General features: G+C 41.7%; 1 protein-coding gene across 2 annotated transcripts in view; it reads right to left on the reverse strand.

The window, feature by feature from the left end:
• Positions 1-24,094, reverse strand: part of rheb (Ras homolog, mTORC1 binding) — a 159,408-nt gene that overhangs the window by 11,460 nt on the left and 123,854 nt on the right. For both annotated transcript variants that reach the window (XM_072508162.1, XM_072508163.1), the window contains exons 5-7: positions 21,807-21,863; positions 21,656-21,703; positions 19,682-19,763 (exon numbers count right to left, since the gene is read on the reverse strand). In XM_072508162.1, the coding sequence (XP_072364263.1) occupies positions 19,682-19,763; positions 21,656-21,703; positions 21,807-21,863 (187 nt within the window). The remainder of the gene's footprint in view (positions 1-19,681; positions 19,764-21,655; positions 21,704-21,806; positions 21,864-24,094) is intronic.

Consider the following 24,094-nt stretch of genomic DNA (forward strand, 5'->3'; position numbering starts at 1 on the left):
GGAACAAAAGATTGTGCGGCGAGGGTTAGCTGAAGAGAGATGCATTTTGCAACATAAAATCTGCCATAGACCAGTTGAGCTGACTGGCTGGTTTGCTCGGCTTCCTGAGAGGCAGATGGTGGCCAGACTGGGTCAGAACAACTGGTGTTTAATGAACCAGTTGGATTTTTATTCAATCCCACGCCTGAATAACTATTTTTGCCAGTGCTAGCTTTTTTACTTTTAGAACTTTTATTAATAAAGATAACAATCCAAGTACAAATTTTCAAACTGAAGACTGATGGAATTTAAACTCATTCTCTGCATTGTAAGAGTCCAGTCAAATAATAACTACAGCGGGGTAGCATAGATGGTGCAGCTTTTAAGTCCTGTAAATTGGAAGTGTTTCAACCGGCCTGTGTTCCGATGGGGTTTGGGGAGGTATTTAAGAATAGAGCGTGGGCATTTATCATTTCTTAAGTGTAACCTTGGGATGGTTCAGGAGAGGGGAGATGTAGGCTTACAAAGCAAAAAGGATATTGCAGCATTACAAGGCAGCTATTTAGGTAATGATACCCAGAGTGTGACAGGAAGGGATGGAATGTGCAAACAAAATATGCAACAAATAAGATCAAAAATGGAAAAAATGTTAACAAGGCAAAATTAATGGCTTTTTACTAGCTGTACACATCAACAATCTGTTCTGGTCCACCCATGCCAGCACTACGACCAAGAAAGCACAATAGCGCCTAAACTTCCTCAGGAAACTAAGGAAATTCGGATATCCACACCGAGTCTTACCAATTTTTACAGATGTACCACAGAAAGCATCCTATCTGGCTGCATCACAGCCTGGTATGGCAACTGCTTGGTCCAAGACCACAAGGAACTACTGAGAACACAGCTCAGTCCATTATGCAAACCCGTCTCTGACTCAGTCGACACCTCCCGCTGCCTTGGGAAAGCGGGCAGCATAATTAAAGACCCCTCCCACCTGGTTAGTCTCTCTTCCAACCTCTTCCATTGGGCAGAAGATAGTAAAGTCTGAGAACACGCACCAACAGACTTCTGAATTACACTATTATGGACTGTCTCTATGCATCTTCTCTATTGTTATCGCACTATACCCCGTATGCTTCACCCAATGTCTAGGTTTTTACATTGTGTATTGATCGTATGTCCTATGTTTTTTATGGAATGATCTGTCTGGACTGTAGGCAGAACAATACATTTTACTGTACCTCGGTACACGTGACAATACAATATGGCAAAGATTAGTGGTAAGTCAAAGGATTGGGACCGTTTTAAAAACCAACAAAAGATGATCAAAAAAAGAGGGGTGAATATGACGTTTGAGGGTGAACAAGCAAGTAATATAAAAATGGACAGCAACTATTTTATATATTTGAAATCCTCAAACTGTTGGGGCTTTCTGAAATCAACCTTTCACCTTCTCCTTAGTAACGGTCACTGCACTCACCTCTGTCCCCTGGTTCTCCTGGAGCTCTAGCATCCCACTGGTGTCTTCCACCGTGAAGACTGATGCAAAGTAACTATTTGGTTTGTCTGCCATTTCTCGGTTTCCTATTATTACTTCTCCAGTCACATTTTCCAGTGGTCCAATGTCTATTTTTGCCCCTCTCTTACCTTTTATATAAACTCTTCCTATCTTCCTTTATATTTTATGAATATAAGAACTAGAGGGCAGCACGGTAGCATTGTGGATAGCACAACTACTTCATAGCTCCAGGGTCCCAGGTTCGATTCCGGCTTGGGTCAGTGTCTGTGCGGAGTCTGCACATCCTCCCCGTGTGTGTGGGTTTCCTCCGGGTGCTCCGGTTTCCTCCCACAGTCCAAAGATGTGGGAGGAAACCCACATTAGGTGGATTGGCCATGATAAATTGCCCTTAGTGTCCAAAATTGCCCTTCGTGTTGGGTGGGGTTACTGGGTTATGGGGATAGGGGGGAGGTGTTGACCTTGGGTAGGGTGCTCTTTCCAAGAGCCGGTGCAGACTCGATGGGCCGAATGGCCTCCTTCTGCACTGTGAATTCTATGATAATCTATGATAATCTAAGAGCTTCTTTAAATATATAAAAAGGAAGAGAAGTCAAAGTGAACATAGGCCCCTCAGACAATGAGGCTGGGGAAATAATAATGGGGAACCAGGAAAAGACAGACAAGTTAAACAAGTATTAACTTTGTTCAAAAATGGAGGGAGACAAAAAGCAGCTAACTATAGGCCAATTAGCTTAACATCAGAGATGGGGAAAATATTAGAGTCCATTACAAAAGATGTAATAGCAAAACATTTAGAAATACATGATATAATAAAGAATAGTCAGCAAGGCTTCAAGGGAAATCATGCCTGACAAAATTTATTTGAATACTTTGAGATGGTAACGGGCAGATAGGGGGAACCAGTAAATGTAATCTACTTGGATTTCCAAAAAATGTCCGCTAAGGTACCACACAAAAGTCTACTTAATAAGATAAGAGCCTATGATGTTGGGGGTAGTATATCAATATGGATAGAGGATTGGTTAACTGGTATAAGACAGAGTTAGGATAAAAGGGGCATTTTCAGGATGGCACCTGTAACTAGTGGAGTGACACAGGGATTACTTACTGCTGGGACTACAATTAGATCCAATATATATTAATGGCTTGGACAACTGTGTGTGCAGAGTGTGCACATTCTCTGTGTCTGCGTGGGTTTCCTCCGGGTACTCCGGTTTCCTCCCAAAGTCCAGAAAGACGTGCTGTTACAGCTGAGGTGAGTGGGCAAAAACTTGATAGTTGGAATATAAGGCAGGAAATCGTGAAGTTATACATTTTGGGAGGAAGAAAAAAGGAGCTGAATATTATTTGAATGGAGGAAGACTGCAAAAAACTGCAGCAGAGGGTGATTTGGGGATCCGTGTACATAAATCACAAAAAGCTAGCATGCAAGTTCAGTAGGGAAGACAAATAGAACGTTGACCTTTATTTCAAAGGGAATGGAGTACAAAAATAGGCACGTCCCGCTAAAACTATACAATGCACGGGTTATACCACTCTTGGAATAATGTGAACAGTCTTGTACCCTTATCTAAGCAAAGATATGTAGGCATTGGAGGTGGTCCAGACCAGGTTCACTTGGTTGATTCGGGGTATGGAGAGATTTTCTTATTTTGGGAGCTTAAGTAGGTTGGATCTGTACTCAGTGGAGTTTAGAAGAATGAGAGACGACCTTATCGAGACATGTAGAATTCTCAGAAGCCTTGACAGGGTAGATGCTGAGAGGTTGTTTCCCCTCGTGGGAGTGTCTAGGACCAGAGGCATAATCTGAGTAAGAGGTCACCCCATTTAAGACAGAGAGGAGGTGAAATTTCTTCTCCCAGAGGGCAGTGAATCTGGGGAATTCTTTACCGCAGAGATCTGGAGAGGCTGGGTCATTAACTATGTTCACATAGAAAATAGAAGCAGGAGGCCAGTCAGCCCTTCGAGCCTGTTCCACCATTCATTTTCATGGCTAATCATAAAGTTCAATACTCTTACCACGCCCCCCCCCCCCCCCAAATAAAAATCCCTTGAGCATCAAGAGTTATATCTAATTCCTTCTTGAAATTACACAACATTTTGGCTTCAACTACTTTGTGGTAGCAAATTCCAGATTCACCAGTCTCTGGGTGAAGAAACTTCTCCTACCGTCGGGGACATTCTCTCTGAATCTACCCTGTCTAATCCTGTTAGAAACTTACAAAATTATATCAGATCCCTTCTCGCTCTTCTAAACTCCAATGAATATAATCCTAACGGACTTAATCTCTCCCCATATGACAGTCCCACAATCCCAGGAATCAGTCTGGTAAACCTTCATTGCACTCCCTCCATAGCAAGAACATCCTTCCTCAGATAAGGACACCAAAACGGTGCACAATATTCCAATGCCCTATACAATTGCAGTAAAACATCTCTATTCCTCCACTCAAATCCTCTCACTATGAAGGCTAACATACCATTGGCCTTCTTGACCACCTGCTATACCTGCGCACTTGCATTCAGTGACTGATCCATGATGACACAAAGGTCTCGCTGAGTATCTATCTCTCACAATTCACTGATTATGGGGATAAGGCGCAAATGCACAGTAGAGGATTATATCAGATCAGTTATCTCATTGAATGGCAGAGCAAACAAGATGGACTGAATGGCCCACTTCTACTCCTCTGCCTTATGTTGGCTAAGCACCATTACTCACTGGGCCTGTGTCAGGTGGTGTGGCAGTATTAGAAGGAGCTACCATCGCACAGTACGATGGAAGCACCATCTTCACATTGAGGATTACCTTCCTTTGTGTTGTGTGAGACGACCACAGGGCTAAATGGGATAGATTCAGAACAAATCTAGCAGCTTAAAACTGAACATCCATGAAGCGCTGAGGACGCATATTGTATTCACCCACAATCTATAATCTCATGGTCCGCAAATGTGTCACTTTACTAGTACCATCAAGATAGGGAAGATAGGGACTATCTCGGATTCAATGATGAGTCCAGGACAACATGCCAGGAGCAGCATCAGGCATTTCTAAAAATGAAGTGTCAATCTGGTGAAGCCACAACACAGGACTGCATACATGCTAACCAGAGTAAGAAGTCTTACAACACCAGGTTAAAGTCTAACGGGTTTGTTTGGAATCACTAGCTTTCGGAGCGCAGCTGCTTCATCAGGTGAGCTCCGAAAGCTAGTGATTCAAAAAAAAAAAAAAAAAACTGTTGGATTTTAACCTGGTGTTGCAAGACTTCTTACTGTGCCCACCCCAGTCCAACGCCAGCATCTCCACATCATGCTAACCAGAAGCAACATGTGACAGAGCTAAGCGATAACCAACGGATCTGCCACATTATGAATGCTGGTGAACAGTAAACAGCTAACCGGAGGAAGACTCCACAAATATCCCCATCCTCAAAAATGAAGGAGCCCTCGGTGCAAAAGGCAAGGCATTTGCAACCATCTACTGCCAGAAGTGCCAAGTAGATGGTCCATTTTCACCTATCCCTTACTGTATTGGGACGAGTGAGGACTGCAGACAGTATTACATTAAGGGAGAATGAAAAGTTCATGGGCCTATTCGCACACGGGAAATACTACAGCCACTCAAAGTGCAGCAATAACTGGATGAGATGACCAAAATGGGAGTGTCAGATCCCTGTCATTTAGCACTCTAAATGATGCTCCGGGGTAGCCCCAGTTCCAAAGTTAAATGGGTCCATCTGTATCTTGTGTCGGCCTGCCACAACTCAATAGGGCAACGGCGAGATGTTCTTGGTGAATGACAGCCTGATCAAGTTCTTCAAAAGCAGTGTTTTCAAAGCTCAATGCCAACAGCGGCTTCTGGAAACTTCCACCAACAAAAAATCCAGATCACCCCTTTGGCAAATTGTATTTCAATCACTTGCCATTTTGTATTACCTCAGCACCAGAGATTTCTCAATGCACTATTTTGCAAGGCCTGGAGAGTGTCATCTGCCATATGGATGATGTTTTGGTCCATAGCACAACTGTAGAGGAACACAACAGGAGGCTCATGGTTGTCCTTCAATGCTTGCAGGAAACAGTTCTAACACTAAATGAGAAATGCGAGCTCTCCAAGATCTCTATTCAGTTCTTGCAAACATATGAATTATGAGTAGGCCACTCCGCCTTTTAAGCCTGCTCCATCATGTATTAAGATTATGGCTGATTTAACTGCCACTTCCCCGCTACCAACAGTAACTGTCCAACCCCTTGTTTATCAAGAATCTATCTCCCTGTCTGGAAAACATTCAAAGACTCTGCTTCCACTGCTTTTCGAGGAAGGGAGTTCCAAAGACTCATCACCCTCAAAAGAAATCTTCTCAGTTGTCTGAGTACCCCCTTATTTTAAACAGCGCCCCCCACCCCCCAGTTCTAGATTCCCCCACAAGAGGCAACATCCTTTCTGCATCAACCCTGGCAAGGCCCAGGGACAGCACAGCGGCACAGTAGTTAGTACTGCTGTCTCACACTGCCGAGGACCCGGGTACAATGCCGGCCCCAGGTCACTGCCCGTGTGGAGTTTGCACATTCTCTCAGTGCCTAGGTGGGTCTCACCCCCCCAACAGGGTAGGTCAATTGGCCACGCTAAATTGCCCCTTAATTGGAAAAAACGAATTGGGTACTCCTGTCAAGGCCCATCAGGATCTTATAGGTTTCAATTAGGTTATAAGACCATAAGACATAGGAGTGGAAGCAAGGCCATTCGGCCAATCGTGTCCACTCCACCATTCAATCATGGCTGATTTCAACTCAATTTACCCGCTCTCTCTCTCCATAGCCCTTCATTCCTCGAGAAATCAAGACTTTATCAACTTCTGTCTTAAAGACACTCAACCTCCCGGCCTCCACCGCCCTCTGTGGCAATGAATTCCACAGACCCACCACTCTCTGGCTGAAGAAGTTTCTCCTCATCTCTGTTCTAAAGTGACTCCCTTTTATTCTAAGGCTGTGCCTCCGGGTCCTAGTCTCCCCTGCTAATGGAAACAACTTGCCTACATCCACCCTATCTAAGCCATTCATTATCTTGTAAGTTTCTATTAGATCGCCCCTCAACCTCCTAAACTCCAATGAATATAATCCCAGGATCCTCAGACGTTCATCGTATGTTAGGCCTACCATTCCTGGGATCATCAGTGTGAATCTCCGCTGGACCCGCTCCAGTGCCAGTATGTCCTTCTGGAGGTGTGGGGCCCAAAATTGCTCACAGTATTCTAAATGGGGCCTAACTAATGCTTTATAAAGCTTCAGAAGTACATCCCTGCTTTATATTCCAAGCCTCTTGAGATGAATGACAACATTGCATTTGCTTTCTTAATTACGGACTCAACCTGCAAGTTTACCTTTAGAGAATCCTGGATTAGGACTCCCAAGTCCCTTTGCACCTCAGCATTATGAATTTTGTCACCGTTTAGAAAATAGTCCACGCCTCTATTCTTTTTTCCAAAGTGCAAGACCTCGCACTTGCCCACGTTGAATTTCATCAGCCATTTCTTGGACCACTCTCCTAAACTGTCTAAATCTTTCTGAAGCCTCCCCACCTCCTCCATACTACCTGCCCCTCCACCTATCTTCGTATCATCGGCAAACTTAGCCAGAATGCCCTCAGTCCCGTTATCTAGATCGTTAATATATAAAGAGAACAGCTGTGGTCCCAACACTGAACGTTGTGGGACACCACTCGTCACCGGTTGCCATTCCGAAAAAGAACCTTTTATCCCAACTCTCTGCCTTCTGCCTGACAGCCAATCGTCAATCCATGTTAGTACCTTGCCTCGAATACCATGGGCACTTACTTTACTCAGCAGTCTCCCGTGAGGCACCTTATCAAAGGCCTTTTGGAAGTCAAGATAGATAACATCCATTGGCTCTCCTTGGTCGAACCTATTTGTTATCTCTTCAAAGAACTCGAACAGGTTTGTCAGGCACGACCTCCCCTTACTAAATCCATGCTGACTTGTCCTAATCCGACCCTGCACTTCCAAGAATTTAGAAATCTCATCCTTAACAATGGATTCTAGAACCGTGCCAACAACCGAGGTCAGGCTAATTGGCCTATAATTTTCCATCTTTTTCCTTGTTCCCTTCTTGAACAGGGGGGTTACAACAGCGATTTTCCAATCCTCTGGTACTTTCCCTGACTCCAGTGACTGTTGAAACATCATCATCAACGCCTCCACTATTTCTTCAGCTATCTCCTTTAGAACTCTAGGATGTAGCCCATCTGGGCCCGGAGATTTGTCAATTTTTAGACCTCTTAGTTTCTCTAGCACTTTCTCCTTTGTGATGGCTACCATATTCAACTCTGTCCCGACTCTCCGGAATTGTTGGGATATTACTCATGTCTTCTACTGTGAAGACTGAGGCAAAGTACTTATTCAGTTCCTCGGCTATTTCCTTGTCTCCCATCACAAAATTACCAGCGTCATTTTGGAGCAGCCCAATGTCAACTTTTGCCTCCCGTTTGTTTTTAATGTATTTAAAGAAACTTTTACTATCATTCCTAATGTTACTGGCTAGCCGATCTTCAAATTTGATCCTCTCTTTCCTTATCTCTCTCTTTGTTATCCTCTGTTTGTTTTTGTAGCCTTCCCAATCTTCTGACTTCCCACTACTCTTTGCCACATTATAGGCTTTCTCTTTTGCTTTGATGCATTCCCTAACTTCCTTTGTCAGCCATGGCTGCCTAATCCCCCCCCTCTGATAACCTTTCTTTTCTTTGGGATGAACCTCTGTACTGTGTCCTCAATTACTCCCAGAAACTCCTGCCATTGCTGTTCTACTGTCTTTCCCACTAGGGTCTGCTGCCAGTCGATTTTCGTCAGTTCCTCCCTCATGCCCCTGTAGTTACCTTTATTTAACTGTAACACCTTTACATCTGATTCTACCTGCTTTCTTTCAAATTGGAGATTGAATTCGACCATATTATGATCACTGCCTCCTAAGTGCTCCCTTACTTTAAGATCTTTAATCAAGTCCAGAATGGCCTGTTCCCTCGTGGGCTCCATCACAAGCTGTTCCAAAAAGCCCTCCTGTAAACATTCAATGAATTCCCTTTCCTTGGGTCCACTGGCAGTATTATTTACCCAGTCCACCTGCATATTAAAGTCCCCCATGATCACTGTGACCTTGCCTTTCTGACATGCACTTTCTATTTCGTGGTGCATCTTGTGCCCCTGGTCCTGACCACTGTTAGGAGGCCTGTACATAATTCCCATTATGGTTTTTTTGCCTTTGTGGTTCCTCAACTCTACCCACACAGACTCCACAGCATCCGACCCCATGTCGTTTAGTGCTATTGATTTAATTTCATTCCTAATTAACAAGGCAACCACGCCCCCTCTGCCCACCTCTCTGTCTTTTCGATAGGTTGTGAATCCCTGGATGTTTATCTTTTACTCCTCTAAATTCCAGTGGGTACAAGCCTAGCCTGTCCAATCTTTCTTAAGATAACCTGCCCATTCCTGGTATTAGTTAAGCAATTCTACGCTGAATGCGTTTACATCCTTCTTGGGCGGCATGGTAGCACAGTAGTTAGCACTGTTGCTTCACAGCACCAGGATCCCAGGTTCGATTCCTGGCTTGGGTCACTGTTTGTGCGGAGTCTGCACGTTCTCCCCGTGTCTGCGTGGGTTTCCTCCGGTTTCTTCCCACAAGTCCCGAAAGATGTGCTGTTAGGCGAATTGGACAATCTGAATTTTCCTTCGGTGCACCCGAACAAGCGCCAGAATGTGGCGACTAGGGACTTTTCACCGTAACCTCATTGCAGTGTTAATGTAAGCCTACTTGTGAAAATAAGGATTATTAAATAGGCATCATGGCAATCCCACAAAAAAACAAAAGTTCCCACCCCAGACCTCCAGTGATTCTTGAGCATGATGAACCAGTTGATGAAATTTCTACCTAACCTGCCGCAGGTCCCTCAACATCATCTCAAAAAAGGCAAGGCACAATGCTGGGTTTGGGCACATCAAAACCATGCTACTCACACCCGATAACCTGGCTCACTAGCAGTGATATTGAAAACAGAAAAACTAATGACCATGAAATAATAATGGAATATTAACAAATGATAATGGCCGAGGAACTGAACAGGTGTTTTGGGGTGGTCTTCACAGTGGAAGACACAAATAACATGCCAGTGACTGATGGAAATGAGGCTGTGACAGGTGAGGACCTGGAGACGATTGGTATCACTAAGAAGGTAGTGATGGGCAAGCTAATGGGGCTAAAGGCAGGCAAGTCTCCTAGCCCTGATGGAATGCATCCCAGGGTACTAAAAGAGATGGCATGGGAAATTGCAAATGCACTCGTGATAATTTACCAAAATTCACTAGACTCTGGGGTGGTCCCGGCAGATTGGAAAATAGCAAACGTGACACCACTGTTTAAAAAAGGAGGTAGGCAGAAAGCGGGTAATTATAGGCCAGTTAGCTTAACTTCAGTAGTAGGGAAGATGCCGGAGTCCATCAAGGAATAGAGAGGCATCTGGATGGAAATTGTCCCATTGGACAGACACAGCATAGAACATAGAAAATACAGCACAGAACAGGCCCTTCGGCCCACGATGTTGTGCCGAACTTTTGTCCTAGATTAATCATAGATTATCATTGAATTTACAGTGCAGGAGGTCATTCGGCCCTTTGAGTCTGCACCGGCTCTTGGAAAGAGCACCCTACCCAAACTCAACACCTCCACCCAATACCAAGGGCAATTTTGGACACGAAGGGCAATTTATCATGGCCAATCCACCTAACCTACACATCTTTGGACTGTGGGAGGAAACCGGAGCACCCGGAGGAAACCCACGCAGACACGGGGAGGATGTGCAGACTCCGCACAGACAGTGATCCAAGCCGGGTTCATAAAGGGCAGGTCGTGCCTAACCAATTTAGTGGAATTTTATGGACATTACCAGTACGGTAGATAACGTGGAGCCAATGGATGTGGTATATCTGGGTTTCCAGAAAGGTGTCATACAAGAGGTTTGCTGCACAAGATAAAGATGCATGGAGATGCATGGTGTTAAGGGTAAAGTAGTAGCATGGATAGAGGATTGGTTAATTAATAGAAAGCAAAGAGTGGGGATTAATGGGTGTTTCTCTGGTTGTCAATCAGTAGCTAGTGGTGTCCCTCAGGGATCAATGTTGGGCCCACAATTGTTCACAATTTATATAGATGATTTGGAGTTGGGGACCAAGTGCAGTGTGTCCAAGGTTGCAGACAACACGAAGATGAGTGGTAAAGCAAAAGGTGCAGAGGATACTGGAAGTCTGTAGAGGGATTTGGATAGTTTAAGTGAATGGGCTAGGGTCTGGCAGATGGAATACAATATTGACAAATGTGAGGTTATCCATTTTGGCAGAAATAACAAAAGGGATTATCTAAATGATAAAATATTAAAACATACTACTATGCAGAGGGACCTGGGTGTCCTAGTGCATGAATCACAAAAAGTTGGCTGACAGGTGCAACAGGTGATTAAGAAGGCGAATGGAGTTTTGTCCTTCATTGCTAGAGGGATGGAGTTTAAGACTGGGGAGGTTATGCTGCAACCGTAAGGTGTTAGTGAGGCCACACCTGGAGTATTGTGTTCAGCTTTGGTCTTCCGAGAAAGGATGTACTGGCGCTGGAGGCTGTGCAGAGGAGATTCACTAGGTTAATCCCACAGTTGAGGAGGTTGGATTACGAGGAGAGGTTGAGTACACTTGTACTGTACTCGTTGGAATTTAAAAGGATGGGGGGGGATCTTATAGAAACATATAAAATTATGAAGGGAATAGATAGGATAGATGGGGGCAAGTTGTTTCCACTGACGGGTGAAAGCAGAACTAGGGGGCATTGCCTCAAAACAAGGGGAAGTAGATTTAGGACTGAGCTCAGGAGGAACTTCTTCACCCAAAGGGTTGTGAATCTATGGAATTCCCTGCCCAGTGAAGCAGTTGAGACTCCTTCATTAAATGTTTTCAAGGTAAAGATAGATACTTTTTTGAAGAATAAAGGAATAAAGGGTTATGGTGTTCGGGTGGGAAAGTGGAGCTGAGTCCACAAAAGATCAGCCATGATCTCATTGAATGGCGGAGCAGGCTCGAGGGGCCAGATGGCCGACTACTGCTCCTAGTTCTTATGTTGTGATAAATAAATTAGTAAATACAAGCAAATTAGTGCATATTATAATTGTGAGCACAAAAGTACAAATCAAAATTATACCTCCCTATGTTTTTTAGATGATGTCTGTTAAATGGCAAGCGGGAGGTGATGTAACAATTACGACAAACCACCAACTGACCTTTTGTAACATTGGCTTTTGTTACTTTCCATCTTTGAAGTTGTTTTGCAATTTGGAGTACAGCTGACTTTTTAAAAATTAAAAACCAGAGGAACTAAAACTTGTGGGTCTCTAAAACCTTTGCATGAATTCAAGTAATTTTCTGTTAGTTGTCTTTTTGTAATTGTTAAGTTCTGTGATTCTGTTTAACGGTATAAAGTTATGGCTTCTCAGATTGCCAATCAATTTGGTGTTAAGTGTGTGAAATACAATTCAATCTTCAGGATTTTTAATATAGAAAAGCCAGTACTGATCATTCGGCTGGGGACGGACCTTAAACACACAAAAAACATTTCATGCACGCTACCTCTGCGTGCCTAAGCTGCGTCTATGCAGCAGAATGATACTGCAAAGTCACGATGATCTGGCACTGGTCCAGCTTGATTTACTTCAGCCTTGTAATTAGGAGGGTTATTGCTTTTTGCAGAGTTTTGCAGACCAACCGATCAGTTTGCAAGGAACGATGCCAGATTTGATTATGCGTTTATCCTGCCATTAAATCTGTAATGTCAGATCTGAAACAATTCAATGAACCTGGGTAACATACATTGCAGAAATGTGTCAGGGTCACATTTAAACCGACCTACGATCCCCCATCACACGGGTTAACAGATTTTCAGATATTAAATATATTACAGAAACTTTGAAATTCTGCCTGAAGGGTTTATTTTTTGTTATTTGCTGTTGAATGATGCAAGACATTAAACAGTTCTGCAAGAAGAAAACCTTTCAGTTTAACTGTTACCTGCATGTGTACTGTTCCTAATTAGAATATATAACATACTAATGAATCTTCTGTGCATGGCTTAGTGAGCTGGGAGATAAAATTGTTCCCTAATGATCGCAATATTTATTTCTTAACATTGGAGAGCAGAGCACATCAACATGCCGAAGATTGGGGTTCAATTCAGGATACATTTGGGGAGAGGATAGGGTGCGCTGGTGTGGGAAGGGGGAATTGATGAGATGGGGTAGTTGACAAAGGTTGAACCAGTGTCCCTGGGTTTAGAGAGAGACACTAAGAGGGAGGGGGAGGGGGAAGGGAGGCGAATCTGGCTCTGGCAGAACTGGGGATTTGGCTAAGCAGGGGAGGAGAATGTTGAATTTACAAGGGTGCAGCCCCTCTGGATTTTCAGTACAAGGTTGGGTCTTAGTGTCTGAAACACAATGAAGAATCGGGGGGATGACTGGGGCTGCAGCAGAATTGGGGAATGAGATCCAGGGTCCTAGCCACACCAAAAAATGGTTTGAAAGCTATTTGCTTTACTGGGTAGAAATGATGCTCAGTGAGCACATGGGTGATAGATTAAATGGATTTGGTACGAATTAGGACAATAATAATATTAAATCTTTAATACTGTCACAAATAGGCTTACATTAACACTGCAATGAAGTTACTGTGAAAATCCCCTAGTCACCACAGTACGGTGCCTGTTCGGATACACTGAGGGAGAATTCAGAATGCCCAATTCACCCATGTAGCACGACTTTCGGGACTTGTGGGAAGAAACCGGAGCACCCGGAGGAAACCCACGCAGACACGGGGAGAACGTGCAGACTCCGCACAGACAGTGACCCAAGTGGGAATGGAACTCTGGTTCCTGGCGCTGTGAAGCAACAGTGCTAACTACAGCAACAGAGTTTTGGATGACCACCTGGAGGGGTAGAATGTGGAAACAAAAAGTAACCATTGACTATCTCGGAGACCACCATGGGGAACCCAAATTATTAAATCAACAGAAAAGCAGCAGTGACAGTGTTCATGTGACAGCATGAAGTTAGAGGGGAAATGGTAACTTCTTGAAGCTCAACATTCACTTAAACTAGACAAGCTGCGGCAGAAAATCAGTCTGTTTTTCTCACACAATGCTACCTCATTTAACTGCCAGATTTTATAATCCTGCTGCTTAACTACTTCACAAAATGATGTTCGAACCCGTTAATCCCAGGACAAAATTTGACAGTGACAATGCAAATTAAAAGTTAGAAAGCCAAAAGAATGTTGCTCTGGTAACAGATGCAACCCTGAATGGCAGAATTGGACTGTGGTGATCAAACATAGATACACCTAAATGTTCAGTGTGGAGTGTCGAAACTCAGGACAATCTCAACAGCTGCCGGCCAACACCTGTTAACAGACTGTCTAACCACTTCAGACTTCTCTATATAACAGAGGGGTGGATTTTGATTACCGTCTCGAAGAACTACTAGCCTGCTGCTATCCTAAATTAGACAAACAGCTTCTTCTACTGAAACCACACTCCGGAAGAATCATTTCTCCATTCCATTCTCTTCCCCTCTTGCTTCGGGCAATGATTTATTATGGTTGATAAGAATCTTAACGCAGCTCACACAGTTTCAGTCTAAATTTACACCAAATTACACTGATATTTCTCAAGAACAATCAGATGGATTTAACACTTGCAAGACTATGGGGAAATTTGGCAGAAATGATACCGAAAAGAAAAACAGATGACAGTATATTATATCCCTATGATAGACTTTTGGTCATGCATCAGAATTTACACATGCAAATTTGCAGCAAACTGGGAAAATAGAACCAACCATTTTCAACAGGCAGGGAACCACATTCACTCAACAGAACGCGAGGCGGAAATGTTTTTACTTCCTTCACGTCCAAGGATTTTTTATTTATTTTTAAACCCCTTTCCCATCTCCTCTCATGCCTCTTCGAACTCAAGTCCACAGATTTACTTCTTGCTCTCAACCACATTCCTATTAAATTGCTGACCGCTCAACTTCTCTCCCTCGCCTTCATGCTGCCTAGCTTGGTTCTCTCCCCTCAGATACCATTCCCCCCCCTTTCAAAACCACTGTTATTAACCACTCTGCAAAAAACCATGCGTGAAAACTTCAAATCCCCAACCTCTCCACTAGCAGTAAAATAGGATTAGTCCACATAATTTCTGCACGTTTATTAAAGTTACTATAAAGTATCATTACTACATGAAACCCCTTTTTCAATGTCAGGTATTGGACTTCTCTCAACAAAATTGTGGAGAATTTTCTACTTTCCACTGAATTCACATTGACAGGGCATGACATTTAAAAGGAGCAGCAATCTAAAACCTTCACTAGAGAACTATGCAATAGCGCATTCTACAAATCTTGCACTTCTGTAACCCTATGATATGGGGGTTTGTTTAATTCCCAATCAAAGATCACTTTGGTAAATGTTAAAACCTTTGTTTTAGAGAAATGGATAGTTAAGTTGTGAAACCGTGCAATCATTCGAAGTTCTGCTTTTAGACTTGTATTAGAAAGTATACTCAACAACTTGCCTTACAAGCAGGCCATGGAATGATTTGAAAAGGTTGAGTATTTTAAAATCGATGCATTCCTTAACCAGGAGCCGATGTAGGTCAATGAGTCCAGTGGAGATGGATCAATGGTACTGAGTGACACACATGCCATAAACATTTTTAAAATCGATAAAAATTACATATTTTCTTATCCTCACCTTTAATATTTTCCCAGAGGGTTATTTATTCAATTCACTCAAAAACTCAAATATTTTGAAGCAACACAATCGGTTTTGAAACCAGTTGACATTTTGAAGAGGCCATTTCTTAATTGGTAGGTAGCCTCCCCACTTACTGCACCTGTCAACTAATTCATTAACCCCTCCACTGGCTCGAGACAGATTTTTAAAAATTCGTTGTTGGGATGTGGCTAGACCAGCATTTATTGCTATCCCCGAGACCATTTACGAGTTAACCACATTGCTGTGAATCTGGGGTTATATGTAGGCCAGACCAGATAAGAGCGACAGATTTCCTTCCCTGAAGGGCATTAGCGAAACAGATGGGTTTTTACAATTGTTGGTCATCATTAGACTTTTAACTCCAGGCTTTTACTGAATTCAAATTTCACCATCTGCCATGGTGGGATTTGAACCCAGGTTCCCAGAGCATTATCAGAGGATCTGAATTAACAGTCCAGCGACAATACCACCACTACTCACCTCCCCTGTTTAGTAATTAATAATGTGCCTTTTTTTCCATTCAAACACAAAATGTTAGAAAAAGAAACCTACAGTTATTGGAAAATTAACCAGCAAGTTAAAAATTAAGCTATTTTGGCATGTGCCTCAATTTGGCACAATCAGAGAATCTGTTTGCACTTACATGTGCCAGTCCGCTATTTACAGACACAAGATAGACTATTCAAGATCATTAAGGGCCTAGACAAGATAAATGCAAATTTGTTTAACGGAGTAATTGATTCTGCAAAAGAGAATGGCTTAAAATTTAGAAAAGAAAAGGTAAAAAAAGTTTCAGATTTAACTAGCATCATAGAATTTAACAGCTGGGAAGGAGGGTATTGCACCATTATGCCTGTGTTAGCTCTCTGAAACTGCTAACCCCACAGTCCCACTCCCCTTTAGTTTGAACATAACGGAGAACTTTTCTTCAGATATTTTTGAACTACGCACATGAACTGTAAGTGCGATGTATCTGACATCAATTATTCCCATCCTTGAAACTTCATCTTTCGCACAACACCCTTCTGCTAAGCATTTTGATTACAATGGCTGTTATATTATTCTGCAAATGTGAAAATATTCAGCAAATATCTGAAATATCTCAACAGGCTTCATTATTAAATTCATCCGGGATCATTTTCTATTCAGTATCACCAACAATGTGATCATTTTCAAATACCACCATACTATGGAACATCTTGATTGCTTATGTTAATCTTTCTCTTCATCTGAGTTTTGTGCAAAAATAATCTCTTGGTTAGTCCAGCGAAATACACAGAACAGAAGAGAGCCAAGGGCATGCCCAATTCATCTGCCTGCATTTATATTCAATACAAGCCCACTCCTAACCCTTTTCATTTAACCCCATCAGCACATCCTTCTATTCCTTTCTCTCTAGCATGTTTATCCAGGCTCCCCTTAAATGCATCAATGCTCCTTGGCCCTACTACTCCTTGTGGTTGCAAGTTTCACATTTTTGCCAGTATTTGGGTACAGTAGCTTCTCCTGAATTCCCCAATCCAATTCGGCACCAAATGTTTAACATCCATAGAGCTTCGCTTCTCAGGCGGATGAACATTTCTCAAGGCTCTTCACTGAAGATAGCGGATGTTAAACAAGACAGAAAAGGGAAACCAAAAAGATGGTTGATATAGTTAACACGTTTTGAAAGAAAGGAGGATGCTACTAGGTATAAATTTTCAAGCACAGGAGCACAGTGGCTAAACAAGAAGCAACAAATGGCCCAGAAGGGATCAGAGACAAGAATTAGCCCCACGTGAGATTGAAAAAAGTGGGGGGGAAAAGGAATCGCCATGAAGTGAGTTAAAAAAACTTGGAAGTGAGGAAATGCTTGAAGTTTTGCAATGCTAGTGACCCACCTAAATCTTGGGACAGGCAATAGAAATGCAGGATTTTGGCTGGGCGAGGATTTCAAATGAGCTGTAAATTGTGGTGATTTGAAAGTGTCACGGGTTCCAGGAATTTAGAAAGTTAAGCCTCAGTGTGATTAAACATGGTCTTGGGATTCTTCAGTGGGTAGGGACGAACGCAGATAAAGATATAGAGCTGTAGAAAAGGTGGTCTTGGCAACAATGGATGCGAGGAAGGATGCTGGCTATTGGAAATGTAGGTTAATGCGGAGTTAAAGGTCACAGTTTGCATACATAAGTGTCAGACTTTCAAAAAGGCAATGAATTGGCTGTGAAGTCCATTGCAACATTGAGGACAACACTGCAAAAATATATTCAAATACATTAATAGATGTTGACAACCACAACAAGGACGGCCGACTTGCAAAGTTGACCTTGGTAGTTACTGGGAGTACAGAATGTTTGAGAAACAATCCTCAATTGATTGGTCAATTTACAGATGTGCTGCAGAGTACGAATAAGATGTGGGGGAGGAGGGTTCTGCACTAAACTCTTTGATCTCTGCTGCTGTTGAGAAAGAGTCGGTGATGAATGCAGGATTTTAGATATATTGGATTATAAGTATTTGATAAAGTAAGGGTCAAAAGTCTGGGTTAGCGTGTCTGCAGTCACGCTTTTAAAATAATCTTCGTTTTGAAAGAAAGCTTTTAGGAGCCGGAGGTGCAATTAACCATTGTACAAGCTTGGGCTAATGCAATTTTGTTTTGATTAAGGGAATTCTCTGCTGAGTTAGTTTTCAGCTTGGTGAGATGATGCCACTGCTGGGTGGAGTCAAGACATCAGGACTTTTTGGGAAAGCATTTTTCAGTTTCAGTTCTGATCTGGCTGAAGCGGCGTGCACAGTGAAACAGTTCTGCTCTCAGTTCAGAGAGATTGACTGTATTTAAGTATGTATTAATTGTATTTTCCCATTCACCTGAGGAAGGAGCAGTGCTCCGAAAGCTAGTGATTTGAAACAAACCTGTTGGACTTTAACCTGGTGTTAGAAGACTTCTTACTGTGCTCACCCCAGTCCAATGCCGGCATCTCCACATCATAACTGTATTTAAAGCAGTGAAGATTTGTCTGAGGACAAGGGGGAGCTGAAGCAAGCCAATTGAAAACAGCTTTTGAAGACATTCAGCCAGAGTTTCTGCAGGGGTTCGAACCGGAATCAGATCAGCAGTTAAAGTAAGACAAGGTTGTAAAGAAAGCAGATGTAGAGGTATAGAATATAAAAGGATATAATGTTAGAATTATATAAACCACTGGTGATGCCACAACTGGAATAGTGCGCGTAGTTCTGATCGCTACATTACAGGAAGGATGTTATTGCTCTGGGGAAAGTGCAGAAGAGGTTTATAAGATTGTTGCCAGGGTTAGAAAAGCATGGGTAGGTTGGGGTTATTTTCCTTAGAACACAGGCTGAGGGGTGACTTAATTGAGGTGTACAAAATTCTGCGGGAAGAGATAGGATGGACAAGACAAAATTGTTTTCCTGGGTGGAGAATTCTAGAACCAGGAGACATAGATTCAAGATAAGTGGCAGGGTGTAGAGGAGACATGATGAAAAACATTTACATAGAGGGTAGTGGGAGTCTGGAATTCAATGCCCAAGTTGGTAGGTGGAGGCAGAGACCTTAAACTCTTACCTGGATCTGCAACCTTAAGTGCTCTATAGTGATGTTGATTTTAATGCTGTTCGTAACAAAGTTTTATTTTAAAATACTATATCCCTATTTCTTTGTGAAATCACTCCTGAAGCGAAGAATCTTTCCCTCTCAGACTTACAAAATTAAAAAAATATTAGGGTTTTGGTCCAGTATCCTAGCTACTGTTGTCATTGGGGGTCTGGTCTGGGATTGTAGAAAGACCATACAGAGTGCAGATTCTCCAAATAATGTACCTCAGAGTTCAAGCAATTGATACAGCACTTGAAGTTTTGCCACTCTTGTTCTGCAGCAGGCTTAGATCAGAATCAAATGGTCTTGGCTTCAAGTGCCACTTGAGACTTCAGCAAATAACCAATGATGGCAGCAATGAGGGCATGCGGCAGTGTTGGGAGTGCCATGTTTCAGAAAATATGTTAACTTGTTCATCTGGACGTCAAGCACCCCAAGGTACCTCTTGAAGAGCAAGGAACCCTGGGCACCCATTTATCAAATGACCACAAACAAAAAACAAGGTCAGTTATCTCATTGATGCTGGTAGGGACTTGCTCTGAACAAACTGGTCGCTGGATTTCCCTGCATTACAAGAAAGACTGTACTTTATTGGTTATGAAGCACTGAGGGATAGTCCAGCTTTGTAAAAGGCACAGCAGTAACAGATCTAAATACATGCGCAGGGACAATATTGCCTCGAACTGCTCAACTTCTTCTCCACAATGTTACTGCTCTTACCTGATTCTCTTTAGCAGAGGATTCCATGAAAGCAGCACTCCAGGAATCAGCTAAGCTCTTCCCTTCTTCATAACTGATCACCCTAAAAATAACATTTTAAAAACACATTGATGATCAACTATTTGGAACAATTTGCAGTGGATATATAGGTGATATGTTCTGCATATCCTACACAGGGAGAAAGACTACCAAATACTGCTAGAAATGGCTGCAAAAAGAGGAAATTAGCACATAAGATCAAAAAGAAAAATATAGTATTTTGGTCACATCATTAGAGCAAATGGTAGACAGACAATTATTGGAAAGAAAAAATTGACAGAAAAGGTACGAGAGGGAAGCAGAGGAGAAAATGAATGACAGATCCAATGGACAGGATGCAGTTGTCCTATGCAGAAAGCATAAGAGCAGCACGAGACAATTAGAGGTGGGGATCCAAAGCATTCAACCTTCTGGGAAGAAGGTGACACCAACCACCAAACAACTTTTTAAACGGATCAGATGGGAAATATTTAGCAGAAGTTGGAAAATGATAATAAAAAGTTTCTAAACGCTTGCCCTCTATGAATCTACATGCAGCTGAGAAACAAATATGTTGGTTTGGACAAACTTTTAGTTTTTAAAAAATGATGCAGATCTTTGCACATGAAAATGCCTGATCCTGAAGTAATACTAAATGCGTACATTCATTATACGATTTCTTGTTGCACTGGCAGTATTCTTTAAGACTCCAATCAATAACTGTTCCAACGTCTAATGGCCAAATTCCTCACAAAACTTGTCAAAGAAAAACTGTTCAAAAGGCAAAATGAGATCTATCTGTTCAAGTGATTGTTTGAAAAGAAGCTAAGAGTGAGATCAAATGAACCAATGGAGCTAGAGTTATTACCCGGTTATTTTTGGTAATACCACCCCAGCATTCTACTTTATTCATGTTACAACTGAAAGCTTACGCCTGATGTACAAGAAAAAAATTAAATGTTGGCCACGTTTAGAGTGAAGTTCCATTTATGATCAGCTTGGACAAATAAGATTCACGTGCTTCTTTTTAAAAACAAAAGCTGGTAACGCCACAATGGAAGGCATTGTAAATTGATTTTTTAAAGTTTGGAACAGATTGTTTAAAATCAAATTTTGCTTTAAAAAGACATGCTGCTGAAGTTTTCATCTTGCACTCAATCAGAACAAACCCAAGAATACCAAATCTCAAACATTCACATCAATTTGCACCAGAGGAGAGAAGGAGAACTGATTGGCCGCAACATTGACATAGATAAAGCATCAGGGAACTGTAAGCTCCCGAGGCTCCCGAGTAATTCAACAAAAGTACAAGTTTCAAACATATTCCTTTTGTTTGCAGATAATCCAATAGATTATATTTAAACTTCCCCAAATATTTTTAGTTGGGGCACTATCTAAGAATGACAGTCATAACTGCAGATTAAGGGTTAAATTTAATCCCAATATCCACTTATATCAAAATCATTTTTTTTTAAAGCACGAAAAACTTATTTTGTGTCAAAAAGAATTAACAGTTTACTTATGAATTTCCAGCAGTTATTTCTTGATTAGGAAATACTAGCTCACGATTCAGAGAATGAAGATCATGGTCAGTTTCTTTCAATTTATAAAATTAATGTGGCTTTTTAATGTTTTTATTTTAATCATGCAATATTTGTGACCATGCTGTGAGGGATGGCTGGAAATCAGACCATGTCACCAGATGGAAGACAGATGATCAGGAAATTGGAAAAATAACCTGTGTTTTTCCGAGTGGTTAGTCTTGGGGCATCTTTATTCTTAACTTAAATAAAAACATAAACGAGTAGTCTGATCATTTTGGGCTGTGGTTTTCAGGCAGGCCTCAGAATCAGATGGCCAAATGAAAGCACTGCCCTACTATTTGTTTGATGCACTTGCAGAGGAGCATTCTATATGCTGACACTTTCCAAAATCGGTGTGTTAAAAAATACTTACCTTTCCATATGCAGATCTTTTTTATTTCCAACCAACATAATGGGAACTCTGTAAAAGAAAAGTTAATCAATAGATTAAATCAAAGTTAAAATACAAATCGTGGAAAAATGATTTTGAAAACAGTAATGATTTAATTTTTTTAAATACTTACTGCACTTTCCCCACCATATCCAACAATTTTTCATGAATAACCTTGATCACCTCAAAACTGCCAACATGTTAAAAAAAAAATTAAATAATTAAATTTTAATCCAATCCTATCCATCCGAGTCAAGGATGAAACCCCTTCAACCCATCAGGTTATCATAACCATGCTCATCAAGGTTGTCCTCCTTTATTCTGAAGACAGAATATATATATTGGGGAAAGTTTACATTTAGGATTAAAAAATAATTTTCCCACCGTGTAATTTCACCACCTATGAAAATTCAAAACACATATTACCTCTAAGAGGCATGTCATATCAGGTCTCCTTGATCCTAAGCCACGCTCTTAATATTAGCGAAGACCCTGGGTAGGCTTTAATACAAGTATGGGGGATTGGGATGTGGGGCAGGAAGGAGGGGGAAAAGGTGGGTCAATTTTGACTGAGCTGAACTAGAGATGCCAAACGCCAGGAACGTACAGTACCAGCAGGGGCATGAAGCACTCTAAACAATTAAGTTCTAAACTTTGCATAACTGACTTCAACTGAGTTACATTAAAATTTATAATAAGTTGAGATTTTTTTTAAAAACTTACTGGTTTGAGGCTAATCCTTGAAGGGTAGCTTTGCCAATAGAACAAAGTAAAGTACAGCACAGGAACAGGCCCTTCGGCCCTCCAACCCTGCGCTGGCAGTGCTGCCCATCTAATCTAAAACCTTCTACAGCTCCGGGGCCCATATCCCTCTATTCCCATCGTATTCATGTATTTGTCAAGACGCCTTTGAACCGTCACAATCGTACCTGCCTCCACCGGCAACGCGTTCCAGGCACCCATTACCCTGTGTGTGAAAAAACGTCCCTCGCACATCTCCTCTAAACTTTGCCTCTCGCACCTTAAACCTTTGTCCCCTAGTAATTGACTCTTCCACCCTGGGAAAAGGCTTCTGACTATCCATTCGATCCATGCCCCTCATATTTTTGTCGACTTCTATCAGGTTGCTCCTCAACCTCCGACGTTCCAGCGAGACCAAACCAAGTTTATCAAACCTCTCCTCATAGCTAATGCCCTTCATAGTAGGCAATAGAAGTATTATTTTGCCATTTGATGCAAAACCGTGAGACATGTGAACCAAAATTTGTGATCCTTTGAAAGGCCGTATCACAATTCGATTAATCAGCGTCATTTCAGATTCATTCCGGCGAGATTACTTTTTAATTATGTGGATCAAGAAACATTCTACATTAACTCTTCACTTTCACTCACTGGTCAGCTTCACATCTAAACTTCCATTGCATCTCAGCACCCAAAGTCCTGGTGATTTAATATTAAAACCAGCAGCCTGAAAGCAACACATCACAAGAGGTAAAATTCAAGGAGTCTTCAATAATATCCAGCAGCATCCTAGATGGCAGCAAGGTCTTACTTCAAAGCTACAAGCCCAAATATACCCACTTAGTAAACCAGTTATAAATAATTAACATTGAAAGATGATTCCAGATAACGGGAAAGTATTTTCTACATTGAAATCTTGCCAATTAAGATTTACTAGAGTATGAAGAATGTAAAGGTTCCAGTCACAGAAAGGTTTGTACAACTTATTCATAATTCATGTAAAAGATTTAGAAGACTGGCAAATTATTTTATGGTTTAGTGGAATTCTATCAGGCAGCATAAACTATAATTTTAACCAAGGGAAATACAATTTTTAACAACTTAATTTGAATGCCAAAAGCTCTGGATCACCATAGCAAGTTGCATCTATTCTTTGGTGAAATATTGTGTGGGCATATTAAAAAGAACTCATGTGGATATTTGGGAATCTCACAATGAGCTGTATTCTACTGCTAATGAATGCAACTCCCACTTGTAATAAAACATGTTGGAATGTTTTTAAAGTTAGCACTGATCAAAAATTATTTTAAGCATCATACTATAACTCTAAACCTGTCTGTTGCATGTATCCTGCCCTGCATGAAGACTCGATTACCCCTCATCACTGGTTCCCACATGCCTTTAACTTAAAATCCACATCTTCATTGGACCTGCCTCAACGCAGCTCTGCAATCCAAGCAGCCTGAACTCTAAAAATTGTTTATTCCTATTTGACGCAAGAGTAGAAAGGGAACTGTGGCCAAACAATGACGTACAAGGGAAATTAGAGATAATATTAGATTCAAAGAAGAGGCATACAAATTAACAACAAAAAGCATTTAAACTAATGCAGCAGGGGCATGGGAACCTGGATTGTAGTTTTAGGGTAAGGGAGAATGAGAGTATAGAGGTCAGGAGCAC

Source organism: Scyliorhinus torazame, chromosome 6 (genome assembly GCF_047496885.1).
Source record: "Scyliorhinus torazame isolate Kashiwa2021f chromosome 6, sScyTor2.1, whole genome shotgun sequence".
In the NCBI taxonomy this organism is placed as follows: domain Eukaryota; kingdom Metazoa; phylum Chordata; class Chondrichthyes; order Carcharhiniformes; family Scyliorhinidae; genus Scyliorhinus; species Scyliorhinus torazame.